Source organism: Herpailurus yagouaroundi, unplaced genomic scaffold (assembly GCF_014898765.1).
Source record: "Herpailurus yagouaroundi ecotype Mexico unplaced genomic scaffold, PumYag 191, whole genome shotgun sequence".
Lineage (NCBI taxonomy): Eukaryota > Metazoa > Chordata > Mammalia > Carnivora > Felidae > Herpailurus > Herpailurus yagouaroundi.
Genome location: NW_024412422.1, coordinates 6,218,740 through 6,235,872, shown reverse-complemented (window position 1 = coordinate 6,235,872; position 17,133 = coordinate 6,218,740). Strand labels below are relative to the sequence as shown.

General features: G+C 44.8%; 1 protein-coding gene across 3 annotated transcripts in view; it reads right to left on the bottom strand.

Moving 5' to 3' along the window:
* KSR2 (kinase suppressor of ras 2) overlaps positions 1 to 17,133 on the bottom strand; it is a 436,616-nt gene that overhangs the window by 249,491 nt on the left and 169,992 nt on the right. For all 3 annotated transcript variants that reach the window (XM_040443767.1, XM_040443769.1, XM_040443768.1), the window contains exon 4: positions 12,956 to 13,469. In XM_040443767.1, coding sequence (XP_040299701.1) covers positions 12,956 to 13,469 — 514 coding nt within the window. The remainder of the gene's footprint in view (positions 1 to 12,955; positions 13,470 to 17,133) is intronic.

The window sequence follows — 17,133 nt, the reverse complement described above, 5'->3', positions numbered from 1 at the left end:
ATACAACTCATTCCACACATAAGAACTGTTACGTTTTTCCTTCTTCCAACACCAATGCCATGGCACCTCTGGGCTGAAGGTCAGATGACCAGAAGAATCCCTGAGATTGCACGGATTTAATTTTCCAAACGGCTGATAAGGAATCGATGCCAGCTGACCCATGTAAGTGTGGCCACAAAACCAGAGAGAGAAAAGACTGATAAGAATACGGGGGACCCTTGATAACTCCCAATGTATAAGCCTAACTGTGTCTATAGGATTACATCCATAGAGCCATGTCAGTCTTTTTTCGATCTTTTTGACATTATGAACCTTCAAGGAAACATTTTGGATTTTTGTTCTAACTGTCATCCCTAACTCCAATGAAAATTGTAATACCACAGATATACAATATATCTGTTTACATAAGTGGCTCTTTGGAGGGCCACAAACTATTGTAATATCAAGGGTTTTATTTTGTCTTCCTCCACCAAGAAACAATTTTTGCTCCCTTGGGGACGATTGAGCCCTGTTGATTAAACACACTCTGTGTGTGTATGTGTGTATACATTCTATAAACACATATACACATATATAGAAAACAAAGGGCCAGCATGTACTTTCCACTTTCTTCATCACACATCCTGTGTTGTCTCAATTTCCACAATAATCAAGTACTGATTTTAGCAGGGGAGGAAAAACAGAGCAGTTCTTTGTCCCTGCATGTACATACGTGTGTACATGCGTGAGTTTTAGTAATGCCACATAAGTAAAACCACACACTTAAATGCAAAAAAAAAAAAAAAACAAAAGGAAAAGAAAGCAAACAGGACTTTGAAAATGAATACTAAGTAAGAAAAATGGTTTTGATTAAAACCAATCACAGCAATTCTGATATTTTCCAACATACCAAGGCTCCCAATAGAGGTGAGAGATGTGTTATGGATAATTATTTTCTTTCCCTGAGGCGCCTGGGTGCCTCAGTCGGTTGAGTGTCTGACTTCGGCTCAGGTGATGATCTCACAGTCCATGAGTTCAAGCCCCGCATCGGGGTCTGTGCTGACAGCTCAGAGCCTGGAACCTGCTTCGGATTTTGTGTCTCCCTCTCTCTCTGCCCCTCCCCCATTCATGCTCTCTCTCTGTCTCAAAAATAAACAAATATTGGGGCGCCTGGGTGGCGCAGTCGGTTAAGCGTCCGACTTCAGCCAGGTCACGATCTCGCGGTCCATGAGTTCGAGCCCCGCGTCAGGCTCTGGGCTGATGGCTCGGAGCCTGGAGCCTGTTTCCGATTCTGTGTCTCCCTCTCTCTCTGCCCCTCCCCCGTTCATGCTCTGCCTCTCTCTGTCCCAAAAATAAATAAACGTTGAAAAAAATAAATAAATAAACAAATATTTAAAAAATATATTTTCTTTTCTTGCTATGCTTTTTTCTAAAAATGCCCATGGTATACTACTGGGGGCAGGATTCAAACCCAAACAGACCATCTGATACTCACCACCATGGGTATGCCAAGGATAAAGTGTCTAAAACCCAGCCTTCCTCCAAACTGAAACCTACCAGGGTGCTGGGGCTTGAAAACTTAACAAGAATCAACAGCCTTGAAAGACTCAGATCTGTTAAGAAAGACCTGTCACTTCTGAAGCTCTTCTTTACCCATTAAGGAGAAATAAAGGTAGACTTAGGATGGCCAAGTTGGTAACAAAAAACCATGCCCAGCAGGGAGTACAGGGTTGAAGGAGAGAAGAAACCAGATATGAGACAGACAATGGAAACCAGAATCTGCCCAGTAATTCAGGATGAAGGGCTGGCTTCTCAAACCTTCTCACCTAATCACTGATGGGGTTTATTCTAGAATCAAAGCTTCCCAGAGTAGAAAGAGCTCCCAGAGTATGTATAATATTCATATATACATACGTGTGTGTTTCACAAAACAACACTAATAATTAGGCTCACCATATGCAATACATCCTGATACCTAAGACTACCCTATTTCAGTACTTCAATGCTGGTCACAGCCCATTAAAATAGTGCCACCATCCACAAATGGGTCATGACCACAGATTAAATAGCACACACATATTCCAAACCCTTTGGTTCACAGATGAGAAAACTAAGACTCAGGTTAAATCCAAAGTCACAAGGCTACTCCCTTGCAGAACCAGGAGGAGCTGAGACCAAAGCAAATTTTGGCTGTTAAGTCTACTTAGGGGAACTCAACTCAACTAATTAGTGTCTCTCTAAAATCTCTTCCTAAATCTCACCGATTAGATTTAATCCCTTCCCCTGTTCCCTCTCCCTACATAGTCCAAGGTACCATGTCTCTGGCTCGGATTTTTTTTTTTTAAACTCCCAAAGGCCAAGTGCCCTAATATCCCTATAGATTTCATAGCAGGGTCCCGGGCCAAGTGGTCACCCTGCACCTTCACACCATTAATCTCAGAATCTCCTCAGGTGAGCCACCAGCAACAAGTGTTGAGCTTGCTAAACTGGATAAAAGAACCCTGATGAACAAGGCTAAACTTGGCCTGAATCCTGATAGACAATTTCCAAAACAACTAACGGTGGATGAGTCGATTTGGAAGGTCTCGAAAAAGTTGGTGATTCAACTCTATCCAAAGTAAATCCCTCAGGAGTCTGGGGAAACGCTCACATTTAAAGTGTGGTACTGGCGTAAAAATAGACACAAAGGCCAATGGAACAGAATCAAAAGTCCAGAAATAAACCCAAGTATATATGGTCAACTAATATTTGACAAGGGAGCCAAGAACACTCAATGAGGAAGGATAATCTCTTCAATAAATGGCCCTGGGGAAATGGAATATTCACACGCAATAGAATGAAACTGGATCCCTATTTTACACCGCTCACAAAAAATTAACTTGAAATCGATTAAAGACTTAAATGGAAGACCTGAAACTATAAATCCTAGAAGAAAACATAGGGAAAGAGCCCTTGGTTGACTTCTTTAGATATGATACCAAAAGTACAAACAACAAAAGCAAAAATCGACAAATGGCATTATATCAAACTAAAAAGCTTCTGCACAGCAAAAGAAACAATTAAAAAAATGAAAAAGTAACCTAAAAAATGGGAGAAAATATTTGCAAATCTGGTAAGGCATTAACATCCAAATTATGTAAGAAACTTTTTTTTTAATTTTTTTTTTTATGTTTATTTATTTTTGAGACAGAGAGAGACAGAGCATGAACGGGGGAGGGTCAGAGAGAGAGGGAGACACAGAATCCGAACCAGGCTCCAGGCTCTGAGCACAGGCTCTGAGCCTCAGCACAGAGCCCGACGCGGGGCTCGAACCCACAGACCGTGAGATCATGACCTGAGCCGAAGTCGAACGCTCAATCGACTGAGCCACCCAGGCACCCCTGTAAGAAACTCTTAAAACTCATCCTGGACTCTTATTTGTTGGGAGTTTTTTGATAACTGATTCGATTTCTTTGCTGGTTATGGGTGTGTTCAAATTTTCTATTTCTTCCTGTTTGAGTTTCCGAAGTGTGTGGGTGCTTAGGAATTTGTCCATTTCTTCCAGGTTGTCCAGTTTGTTGGCATATAATTTTTCATAGTATTCCCTGATAATTGCTTGTATTTCTGAGGGATCGGTTGTAATAATTCCATTTTCATTCATAATTTTATCTATTTGGGTCCTCTCCCTTTTCTTTTTGAGAAGCCTGGCTAAAGGTTTATCAATTTTGTTTATTTTTTTCAAAAAAACAACTCTTGGTATAACTGATCTGCTCTACTGTTTTTTTAGACTCTATATTGTTTATTTCTGCTCTGATCTTTATTATTTCTCTTCTTCTGCTGGGTTTGGAATGTCTTTGCTATAGATGCTGGAGAGGATGTGGACAAACGGGAACCCTCTTGCACTGTTGGTGGGAATGCAAACTGGTGCAGCCACTCTGGAAAACAGTGTGGAGGTTCCTCAAAAAATTAAAAATAGATCTACCCTATGACCCAGGAATAGCACTGCTAGGAATTTACCCAAGGGACACAGGAGTGCTGATGCACAGGGGCATTTATACCCCAATGTTTATAGCAGCACTTTCAACAATAGCCAAATTATGGAAAGAGCCCAAATGTCCACCAACCGATGAATGGATAAAGAAGTTGTGGCTTATATATACAATGGAATACTACTTGGCAATGAGAAAGAATGAAATATGGCCTATTGTAGCAACGTGGATAGAACTTGAGAGTGTTATGCTAAGTGAGATAAGTTATACAGAGAAAGACAGATACCATATGTTTTCACTTTTTATTTTTTTAATTTACATCCAAATTAGTTAGCATATAGTGCAACAATGATTTCAGTAGATTCCTTAGTGCCCCTTACCCATTTAGCCCATCCCCCCTCCCACAACCCCTCCAGCAACACTCAGTTTGTTCTCCATATTTATGAGTCTCTTCTGTTTTGTCCCCCTCCCTGTTTTTATATTATTTTTGTTTCCCTTCCCTTATGTTCATCTGTTTTGTTTCTTAAAGTCCTCAAAGGAGTGGAGTCATATGATTTTTGTCTTTCTCTAATTTCACTTAGCATAATACCCTCCAGTTCCATCCACATAGTTGCAAATGGAAAGATTTCATTCTTTTTGATTGCCGAGTAATACTCCATTGTGTATATATACCACATCTTCTTTATCCATTCATCCATCGATGGACATTTGGGCTCTTTCCATACTTTGGCTATTGTTGATAGTGCTGCTATAAACATGTGGGTGCATGTGTCCCTTTAAAACAGCACACCTGTATCCTGTGGGATAAATGCCTAGTAGTGCAGTTGCTGGGTTGTAGGGTAGTTCTATTTTTAGTTTTTTGAGGAACCTCCATACTGTTTTCCAGACTGGCTGTACCAGCTTGCATTCCCACCAACAATGTAAAAGAGATCCTCTTTCTCCACATCCTTGCCAACATCTGTTGTTGTCTGAGTTGTTAATGTTAGCCATCCTGACAGGTGTGAGGTGGTATCTCATTGTGGTTTTGATTTGTATTTCCCTGATGATGAGTGATGTTGAGCACTTTTTCATGTGTCGGTTGGCCATCTGGATGTCTTCTTTGGAGAAGTGTCTATTCATGTCTTTTACCCATTTCTTCACTGGATTATTTGTTTTTTGGTTGTTGAGTTTGCTAAGTTCTTTATAGATTTGGGATACTAACCCTTTATCTAATATATCATTTGCAAATATCTCCTCCCATTCTGTCAGTTGCCTTTTAGTTTTGCAGATTGTTTCCTTCACTGTGCAGAAGCTTTTTATTTTGATGAGGTCCCCGTAGTTGATTTTTGCTTTTGTTTCCCTTGCCTCTGGAGACGTGTTGAGTAAGAAGTTGCTGCAGCCAAGATCAAAGAGGTTTTTGCCTGCTTTGTTCTCTAGGATTTTGATGGCTTCATGTCTTACATTTAGGTCTTTCACCCATTTTGAGTTTATTTTTGTGTATGGTGCAAGAAAGTGGTCCAGGTTCATTCTTCTGCATGTCGCTGTCCAGTTTTCCCAGCACTACTTGCTGAAGAGACTGTCTTGATTCCATTGGATATTCTTTCCTGCTTTGTCAAAGATTAGTTGGCCATATGTTTGTGGGTCCATTTCTGGATTCTCTGTTCTGTTCCATTGATCTGAGTGTCTGTTCTTGTGCCAGTACCATACTGTCTTGATGGTTACAACTTTGTAGTATAGGTTGAAGTCTGGGATTGTGATGCCTCCTGCTTTGGTTTTCACTATTCGGGGTCTTTTCTGGTTCCATACAATTTTTAGGATTATTTGTTCTAGATCTGTGAAGAATGCTGGTGTTATCTTGATAGGGATTGCATTGAATATGTAGACTGCTTTGGGTAGTATCGACATGTTAACAATATTTGTTCTTCCTATCCAGGGGCATGGAATCTTTTTCCATTTTTTTGTGTCTCCTTCAATTTCTTTCATAAGCTTTCTATAGTCTTCAGTGTATAGATTTTTCACCTCTTTGGTTAGATTTATTCCTAGGTATTTTATGGTTTTTGGTGCAACTGTAAATGGGATCGATTCCTTGATTTCTCTGTCTCTTCATTGTTGGTGTATAGGAATGCAACCAATTTCTGTGTATTGATTTTATATCCTGCAACTTTGCTGAATTCCTGAATCAATTCTAGAAGTTTTTTGGTGGAATCTTTTGGGTTTTCCATATAGAGTATCATGTCATCTGCAAAGAGTGAAAGTTTGACCTCTCCTGGCCAATTTGGATGCCTTTTATTTCTTTGTGTTGTCTAATTGCAGAGACTAAGACTTCCAATACTATGTTGAATAACAGTGGTGAGAGTGGACATCCCTGTCTTGTTCCTGACCATAGGGGGAAAGCTCTCAGTTTTTCCCCATTGAGGATGATATTAGCGTTTGGTCATTCATATATGGCTTTTATGATCTCGAGGTATGCTCCTTCTATCCCTACTTTCTTAAGGGTTTTTATCAAGAAAGGATGCTGTATTTTGTCAAATGCTTTCTCTGCATCTATTGAGAGTATCATATGGTTCTTGTCCTTTCTTTTATTGATGTGATAAATCACGTTGTTTTGCAGATATTGAACCAGCCCTGCATCCCAGGTATAAATCCCACTTGGTCCTGGTGAATAATTTTTTTAATGTATTGTTGGATCCAGTTGGCTAATACCTTGTTGAGGATTTTTGCATCCATGTTCATCAGGGAAACTGGTCTCTAGTTCTCCTTTCTAGTGGGGTCTCTGTCTGGTTTTGGAATCAAGGTAATGCTGGCTTCACAGAAAGAGTTTGGAAGTTTTCCTTCCATTTCTGTTTTTTGGAACACCTTAAAGAGAATAGGTGTTAACTCTTCCTTAAATGTTTGGTAGAACTCCCCCGGAAAGCCACGTGGCCCTGGACTATTGTTTTTTGGCAGATTTTTGATTACTAATTTGATTTCCTTACTGGTTATGGGTCTGTTCAATTTTTTTATTTCTTCCTGTCCCAGTTTTGGTAGTGTATGTGTTTCTAGGAATTTGTCCATTTCTTCCAGATTGCCCATTTCATTGGCATATAATTGCTCATGATATTCTCTTATTATTGTTTTTATTTCTGCTGTGTTGGTTGTGATCTTTCCTCTTTCATTCTTGATTTTATGTGTTTGGGTCCCTTCCTTTTTCTTTTTGATCAAACTGGCTAGTGGTTTTTCATCATATGTTTTCAGTCTTACGTGGATCCTGAGAAACTTAACAGAAGACCATGGGGGAAGGGAAGGGGGAAAAAAGTTACAGAGAGGAAAGGAGGCAAACCATAAGAGACTCTTAAAAACTGAGAATAAACTTAGGGTTGATGGGGGGTAGGAGGGAGGGGAAAGTGGGTGATGGGCATTGAGGAGGGCATCTGTTGGGATGAGCACTGGGCATGGGTGTTGAATGGAAACCAATTTCACAGTAAGTTTCATATTTAAAAGATAAATAAAAATAAATAAAAGAAGAAACTCTTACAACTCAATAGCAAAAAATCATCATCATCATCATCATCATCATCATCACCATCATCATCACCTGATTTTTAAATGGGCAGAGAACCTGAATAGACATTTTTTTTCCAAAGAAGATATACAAATGGCCACCAGGTTAATGAAAAGTGCTCAACAATGTCAGTAATCATCAGCAAAATGCAGATCAAAACTGCAATGAGACATCCCCTCACACCCATTAGAATGGCTATTATCAAAAAAGACAAGAGATGGTAAGTTCTGGTAGGGATACGGAGAAAAGGGAACCCTCGTGCACTGCTGGTTGGAATGTAAGTTGTTGCAACCACTATGGAAAACAGTATGGAGATTCCTCAAAATAATTAAAATGGAATTACCAGTATGATCCAGTAATTCTACTTCTAGGTGTGTATCCAAAGGAAATAAAATTCCCATCTTGAAAAGATACCTGCACCCCCATGTTTGTAGCAGCATTATTCACAGGAGCCAAGACATGGAAGCAACCTCAGTGCCTATCAATAGATGAATGGATAAAGAAAATGATACCCACATGTGTGTGTGCACAATGGAATATTATTCAGCCCTGAAGAAGGAAGGAAATCCTGCCATTACAACATGGATGGACCTTGAGGGGGCATTATGCTGAGTGAAATAAGTCAGAGAAAGACAAATACTGCATGATACCACTTACATGTAGAATCTAAAACCATCAAACATAGAAACAGAGTTGAATGTGGCTCCCAGAAGTTAGGGGTGACGGAAATGGGGAAACACTGGCCAAAGGATAAAAACTTCTCATTGGAAGGTGAATAAGTTCTGGGGACCTAGTGCACAGCCTAGTGACTGTAGTTAGCAACACCGTAGTATATACTTGAAAGTTGTTGAGAGAACAAATCTTAAATGTTCTCATCACAAAAAAAAAAATTATGTGAGGTGAGGTGATGGATGTGTTAACAAAACCTAATTGTGGTATCATTTCACAATACCTATGTGTGTTAGATCATCACCTTGCACACCTTAAATGTACATAATGTTATATGTCAACTAAAGCTCAAGACAGCTGGAGAAAACCCCCAAAGGTCAGCCTCTCTCACTTCACCTGTTCAACGTAGAGCAAAGATCATGTGTCCAAAGAGCACAGGGAGAGGGGAGGAAGATGCACAGTTGGGAGAAACCACAGCTTCAGACTACGAGTGACCGTCATATATGATCGTGCCTTCCACCAAAATCACTTAAAGACCTTCCAGTGCCTTATCAAGGGAGAAGAATCACTGTCTACAGCATGGCTTCTGACAGGGCAAACTATAGCCTGGGACGCCAAACCCAGCCAGGCGGCTATTTTGACAAATAAAGTTTTATTGAAACATCACCATGTCCATGTATTTACCTATTGCCTATGGCTGCTTTTGCTACCATACCACATGGCCCGCACAGCCTGAAATATTCACTATCTGGCCCCTTACAGAAAAAGTATGCCAACCTCTAGCTTTCCTGCCTAATTTTAATTTTTTTAACGTTTATTTATATTTGAGAGAGAGAGAGAGAGAGAGAGAGAGAGCGCGCGCGCGCGCGCGCATGAGTGGGGGAGGGGCAGAGAGAGAGAGGGAGACACAGAATCCGAAATAGGCTCCAGGCTCTGAGCTGTCAGCACAGAGCCCAATGAGGGGCTCAAACCCACGAGCTGTAAGATCATGACCTCAGCTGAAGTCAGACAGTTGACCGGCTGAGCCACCCAGGCACCTCCCCCCGACTTTTTTTTAATGTTTATTTACATTGAGAGAAAGAGACAGAGCACGCTTCCTGCCTAATTTTTTGTCGTTGTTACTGTAAAATATATATAACGGGGGCGCCTGGGTGGCGCAGTCGGTTAAGCGTCCGACTTCAGCCAGGTCACGATCTCGCAGTCTGTGGGTTCGAGCCCCGCGTCAGGCTCTGGGCTGATGGCTCAGAGCCTGGAGCCTGTTTCCGATTCTGTGTCTCCCTCTCTCTCTGCCCCTCCCCCGTTCATGCTCTGTCTCTCTCTGTCCCAAAAACAAATAAACGTTGAAAAAAAAAATTAAAAAAAAAATAAAATATATATAACATAAAATTTACCATTTTAGCCATTTCTAAGGCTACAGTTTCAGCGGCATTAGGTACATTCACATTTTGTGTGACCATCATCACCATCCATCTCCAGAACCTTTTCATTTCCGAAACTGCAACTCTGTACCCAGTAAACACAAACTCCCAGTAAACACGAACTCCCCGTTCCCCTCCCCCAGCCCCCGGCACCCACCCTTCTACTTTTCCTTTTGTGACTGGCTTCTCCTACTTAGCATACCGTGTTTGAGATGCATCCACATCGAAGCATGTGTCACAATTTCATTCCTTTTGACGGCTGAATAATATTCCACCGGGTAGAGAGGCCACATTTTGTTTCTCCACTCATCCGCCCATGGGCACCTAGGCTGCTGCCACCTTGGGGCTGTTGTGAATAGTGCTGCCTCCTGCCTAACTCGAGTCGCCTCCTGCATCACATGCCTCGGTCCCGTAGCCACAGACGCCTTCTGTCACCTTCTGTCAATTCCTCAAATGTATCGTGCCCCCTCCCGCCTCTCGGTTAGAATACCCTCCACCTCTACCCCTTCACTATCTTAGCTGCGTCTTAGCCTTCAGTCTAAATTATCACTTCTGGGAACTCGCCCTGACCAGACCCTCCCTAGTCCTCCCCCCCTCCACCCCCCTGCCAGTTCAAACTCGATCAGCTCTGTCTGGTCATGAGCTCTGATGGTGTCCTGCCCTGCATCTTTATAGCCCGTAACACTGTGCATAAGCACTGGACACAATTTCATAATACTTCTGTGTGGTTATTTGATTAATGTCAGACTTCAAGAGGCCAAGGCTATGTCTTTTTTTTGCTTCCCATTATACCCCCACCGACTAGCCCAGAACCTAGAACAAACCACATTTCATTAATTCTAAGAGACACGAATTTTTACATTTATAGCAGGATGCAACTGATAACCAATGTCTTACATCCACCTGCATACAGCGATGAGCACTCACAAAACACTGGCTCAATCGGTGAAGACGCTCAGAGGCAGGTGCCGCTCTGAACCCCCAAAGGGGTGGCTGAGGGCAACAGGAAGTGGTCAGGTGGGAGTCCAAGAGAGTCCTGGGACCATGTCAAAAAAGCAACATTTCACAGGCATGTGGGTTCTCTATTGCTTAAGACAGGAGGAAGGGAGAGGGTCTGAGACTGGGACAGGCCCCCTGAGTCCTTCTGCATACCTGCCCAGGCTGGAGAGCCAGCCCTGGATAAATGCCCGAGTCAAAGGCAAACGGGCACAGCTAGGGAGTGGGGGTCAGGAAATCCCTGAGAGCCCTTGCAATGTCACAAGAAGCCAAAGTGAAGGTCAGATTCAGTCAGGGCCTCTGCACTTTGCTTCCTACAGAAGTCCGGGCCAGCCCTGCTTGCCTTTGGCTCCTCCCAGGACACTCTATGGTGTCTGTGGCTGGTCTCAGCCCTCACATGGGCCTCCACATACTAGGAATGCGAGGAAACTCTCCCCACTGCCCCCCCACATCCTAGCTGCAGGGATCCCGGAGCAGGGATGCGGGGCTCTTACATACACCAGGTGCCAGATTCAGACTCCTTATGGTATCTCCCGGCAAGATCACAAACTATCATTTTATCTTCTATGCCTTCATGGCGATTTTGTCCAGTGTAAATTTTTAAAACATGCTACCCACTTTCGTAAGCCTGCTTAGCATGTTTTCCCATTTTTAAGACACTGAGAACCGGGGTGCCTGGGTGGATCAGTCAGTTGAGCGTCTGACTTCGGCTCAGATCATGATCTCACGGTTTGTGGGTTCGAGTCCCGCGTCAGGCTCTGTGCTGACAGCTCGGAGCCTGGAGCCTGCTTCCAATTCTGTGTCTCCCTCTCTCTCTGCACCTAACCTACTCGCATTCTCTTTCTCAAAAATAAATAAACATTAAAAAATTAAAAAAAAAAAAAAAAAGACACTGAGAACCTCCAAAGACTGCAAGGCACCTGGCCACAGTCAGCCTCTGAGGGGCCCTGCAGAGAGCTTCCCGTCCCCTCCTAGCAGCCAGTATGTAGCTACAGACACCATGTCACCCTGCCAGCAGCAAGATCCTCCCCAAACCAGAGCCGGGTGCACACGGTACCCACTTTCATGATTTTCTCCCCCGGTTGCCTGTAGGCTGACTCTAAGCTTCTGTACCAAGACCTCTGCTCCGATAGTCTGGTTCTACTCTCTGACCCACCCCGACCTGGACGTGCCTTTTCACTGTAAGCACCGAGCGCATCCCGTACACATGCTGCCCGGCACAGCAGCCACTTGCCCTAAGGGGCCATTGCACACTTAGAATGCAGGGAGTCTGGACTGAGAGGAGCTGTGGGTGCAAAACACACACTGGATGTCGAAGACTTTGCATGGAAAGGAGAATGCAAAACATTTCCGTGTTATCATCTTACAGTGATTCTATGTTGACGTGGTAATATTTTGATATATTGAGTTAAATGACACCTATTATAAAAACATCACTTGCTTTGGGGCACCTGGGTGGCTCCGTCGGTTGAGCGTCCAACTTCGGCTCAGGTCGTGATCTCGCGGTCTGTGAGGTCGAGCCCCGCATCGGGCTCTGTGCTGACAGCTCAGAGCCTGGAGCCTGTTTCAGATTCTGTGTCTCCCTCTCTCTCTGACCCTCCCCCGTTCATGCTGTCTCTTCCTGTCTCAAAAATAAATATTTAAAAAAAAAATTTTTTTTTAAAAACATCACTTGTTTCTTTTTACTCTTTTTAATGCAATACTAGAAAAATGGAAGGGTAGGTGTGCAGCTCACAGCCTATTTCTAGGAGCATCACTGGGATAGACTCCGCAGGGGCCGGCCAGCTTTCCCTGTCAAGGGCCAGATGGCAAACAGTTTCGGCTTTGCAGACCACACTCAACTCAGCCTTGCAGCACAAACCAGCCACAGACCACACGCACCGGAACGGTCCTGGCTGTGTTGCCATCAATGCAGATTTGGCCCCCAGGCTGCAGTTTGCTGACCCCAACTGAGGAAGACCCATACTGTAAAAGGGTCATTTCTGGGGCACCGGGGCGGCTCAGTCGGTTAAGCCCCGGACTCTTGATTTCAGTTCAGGTCATGATCTCAGGGTAATGAAATGGAGCCCTGAATCTGACTCTGCACCGAGCGTGGAGCCTAAGACTCTCTCTCCCTCTCTCTCTCTCTCTCTCTACCCCTCCTCTGCCTGCACCACCACGTAGCTCTCTCTCAAAAACAAAATAAAACCTTAAACGAAAATAAAAAGTTTTTAAAGGGCCACTTCTGGGAAATGCTATTCATCTTCTCACGGGCCCTCCGTGAAAAGCCACCTTTCATTCAAGTAAAGAAGAGAAACACAAGCACATTCGAAGCTCCCCTAACCTGGCACGGTCCTGGGGCCATGAAGCAGCCCCCAGAAGCCCCGGGGCTCAGCGGCCCCAGGGCACCCACCAAACACACTTACTTGGGTGTGTGGGCCTCGTCTACACGGTGACCCAGCTGGAATTCGTGGGACTTGCTCCGATGCAGAGCGGTGAAACCTGGAATCAAGTGGATCAGTTTCCGGGAGGAGGGCGGCGGGGTCCCCGGAGGCTTCAGCTTGTTCCTCCTCCTCATGGGTGGTGTGCCGGGAGGGGTGACGGTGGTGACGATATTAGGGGTGCGCGGCGGGGTGCGGACCGCGTGCCGCTGCCGGGGCGACGGGGGCAGGGAACGGTGGCCTGACTCCAGCGGCGGTGGCGGGCACAGGCCCGGGTAGGGGTCCACGGTAAGCCTGTCCACATGGGTGTACACGGGGGCCCCGGGCAAGGGGCTGGCGTGACAGTAGTGCTGGACGCACTTGGTCTGGACCCTGGGGCTCTGAGAGAGGTGGGTGCGGATCCACGGCGTGGGCTCCGGGGGGCACACGGGGTTGTTCTCCTTCCCCGTCTCCGTGGTGGGCCACTGGATGGTCCAGTCTTGTTTGGAAAGGTTGCCTCCTGAGTTGGAATAAAGGAGCAGAGAGACAGCAGATAAGCCTTGAGAAAGCCTGGCAAGTTACAGCACGTGCACATTCCGGCGTATGCACGTTCCGGCGTATGCACGTTCCAGCGAACGTACCTTACGGCGTATGCACGTTACAGAGAACGTACTTTACACATGCACATTACCGTGAACGTATCATACGGCGTATTCACGTTACAGCGAATGCACGTTACAGCATGTGCACGTGACGCTGTATCCACACCACACTGTGCGTGCATGCTACGCCTTATAGACCTTACAGCCTATGCACATTACATCCTATATACACTGCGCTGTGTATGAACACCACACCGTGTTCATACTATACTGCACACACATTTACATAAATCCATCCCCCTTTGGCTCCTCCAGAGAATGAAATCCCTTTGCTGACTCTCTCACTATGACCCCCACTCAACAGCCTTGCCCACCTGCTCTCCTATAGTTGTGGAGCCCACAAGTCAAATATCCAGAAAAGCAAAGGAGTGAATTCTCGCTTTTGAATTTCCAAGGATCTTAATTCCAGCAGTTTCAGGATGATTGATAGGATTTTCGAGGATAACCTTTCCCTTACGTAGCAATTTTAACAGCTAGCCCCTATATGAGATACAGGAATTCTGCAAAAGTCAAATTTGCCCTGACCTCTTTCTCAGACACTGCACCAACTTCTCCCAGATCTGCTGTGGCTGTGTGCTCGTCAAACCCTCATCCAACACTTTCTTTCTTGCTTTCTTGCTTTCTTTCTTTCTTTTTCTTTCTTTCTTTTAATGTTTATTTTTGAGAGACAGACACAGAGCACAAGTGGAGGAGGGGCAGAGAGGGACGGAGACTCAGAATCTGAAGCACGCTCCAGGCTCTGTGCTGACAGCAGAGAGCCTGATGCAGGGCTCGAACCCACAAACCATGAGATCATGACCTGAACCAAAGTCGGACGCTTAACCACTGAGCCACCCAGGTGTCCCATCATCCAACGCTTTGTGAATGCACCAGGCACTATGCTCCAGAAAGGCACAGCAGACCACACCCAGTCCAGGCTCTCTGGTACCCTAGGTTTAATATTCCACTTAAGGAGAGACACAATAGACCAGAAAACACAGTCATGAAAGGATTTCAGAGGGTGATGAGTGCTGGGAGCAGAGACAACCAGAATGGGTGTGATAAGAGAATTAGTAATGGTGAATGGTTACCAAGCTGTGGTTCCTGCCCACTGCAGAACACGACTCAGCCACAAAACGGAATGAACTACTGAGCATGCAGCAACCCGGGTGACTTTCCAGACAACTGCGCTGAGCAGAGAAAGCCAATCCCAGAAGATCCCATTCATATTCCATTTTTGAAATGACCACATTTTAGAAATGGAGGATAGATTGGTGGTTGCCAGGGTTTAGGGCTGGAGGACACAGGCAGGAGGGGCACACACAAGGGACCCTTAGAGCATTGGAACTGTCCAGTATCTTCACCGTGGTGAAGGACACGTGATCCCACACAGGTGATAAAGTTGCATAGAACTAAATACACACACACACACACACACACACACACACACACACACACACACGAGTACACATAAAACTGGGGAGACCCGGACAAGATCAGGAGGTTGCATCAATGTCAATAACCTGGCTGTGACATGGCACTACAATTTTACCAAAAATTACCAATTGGGAGAAACTGAGCAAACTCGACAAGGGATCTGTTGCAGGCTGAATGTTTGTGTCCCTCCAAAACCCTGACATTGACATCCTAACCCCCTACAGTGATGGCCTTTGGAGGTGGGGCCTTTGGGAGGTAACTGGGTTAAGAGAGGTGGTGAAGGTGGAGCCCTTATAAGGAGATGGGGAGACAGGAAGTCCGAGGAAGGAAGGGCCGTGTGAGACCACAAAAGTGGCTGTCTATCAGCCAGGAAGAAGACCCTCCACAAGAAAACATCTGCCAGCACCTTGATCTTGGACGTCCAGCCTCTAGAACGGTAAGAAATAATGTCTGTTGGTTAAGCCACCCAGTCTGTGGTATTTGTTTTAGCATCAGGATGACTCTGTGTTATTGTTTACAACTGCATGGCAATCTACAATTAGCTCAATACAAATTTCAACTGAAAAAAACTAACAGTAAAAGGGTTGGGGGTGGGGCTGGCTTTAGGTAGAGCATTCAGCTCCCTAAGGAAGCCGCATTTAAGCTGGCATCGAGGACAAGAAAGGGATCACCAACAGCCAAGGAAAGAGCATACAGGTAGGAAGGAGCTTTTTTTTTTTAAGTCCTACAGCCGTTTATTAGGGAAAGAATGGAGGCGTTAAAAAAAATCCCCACTGTCTGAATGCAGCTTGGGATTTTCAGCCCTGGTATAAGTTAAACCAAAAAATAAAAATAAAAATTCCAATTGTGCATTAACATTTTCTCACTCCTCCGCCATACTGAAAGGGTAAATATCAATGTGGTCTATATGCACAGACTCCATGCTAAGTGGACTCCTATCTACATTAGGGCAGGCACTTTCCTAGGTCCCTTTTCGGGGTGCCTTCTCGAAGGCAGTGTGCCCAAGGTGTGGCAACAATAGGGTGGGTGGCTCAAGGAGAGGCTGAAGGGACAGGTGAGGGACAGACCACCAGGACTGTGCACCAAAATGCAGTGTGGGTTATATGCCAAGTTCAGTGGGAAGCCATTGAGAGTTCTGATGGGAGGTTCCTTTCTCGAAGATCCTGCTTGGACAAGGAGAGCCCATGAAAGGTTTTGCAGGGCTCCAGGCGAGAGGTGTCGCTGGTCCCCACGTGGGTGGTGGCTGCGAAAAGAGAAACCAGTGGGGACCGCTGCATGCAAAAGCAGGACCTGGCAGAAGGCGATCGAGTGGCCCCCCCATCACGGGCCAAGGAGGAGATTAGGGGCAGAAATAAATTCCAGCTCGTGGCCAACTAGCAATAACGAGAATAATTACTATAAGGACCATAACAAGAGCTGATTTATAGAACATTTGACAGTTTGCAAAGTGCTTTCGTGAAGACTGACTCACTGCCCCATTTTTAATTAAAACTACCCATTTTGTTATTATATATTCATTATAGAAAAATTAGGAAATTCAGATAAGGAAAAAGGCAATGTTGGTCTACAGCCCAGCCATCATCCCTATTAACGTTTGGCTGTGGAGCCTGCCAGATGGTTTGCTGTGCATATTTTTTTAAGAAGTGCTGTAAGATCTTGTTTAATGGTTCGTCTCTGCTTTCTTCACTTGTAATATTAGGACTGCTTTACATCTTATTTAATATTCGTAACTCTGTGGGCAGAGGGCCATTTTGATCTCTACTTTGTAGATAAGGTCATAGATGTGCAGAGACGAAGATGTACTGAGGTCACACTAGAGATGGGGACTGGCAGCTGGGATTCAAACCCAGGGCCTGGGCCACCTCAACAACCAGGACCCTGGGGCATCGACACAGAGGGCTGGGATCCGCATTCACCGAAGGCCCTAGGCCATCATGGATGAGCCAGATGGGAATAGATACCAGAGCAAGGACTCATTTCTGACATGGCTCTCCCTTTTCCCTTCTCCCAGACTTTGCCAGAACATTCTACCAAAGTCACCAACACTATGGTGGTGCGTAAATCTCGAAATTCAGACATAAATACTATTAGCCCAGTGACTAAGAC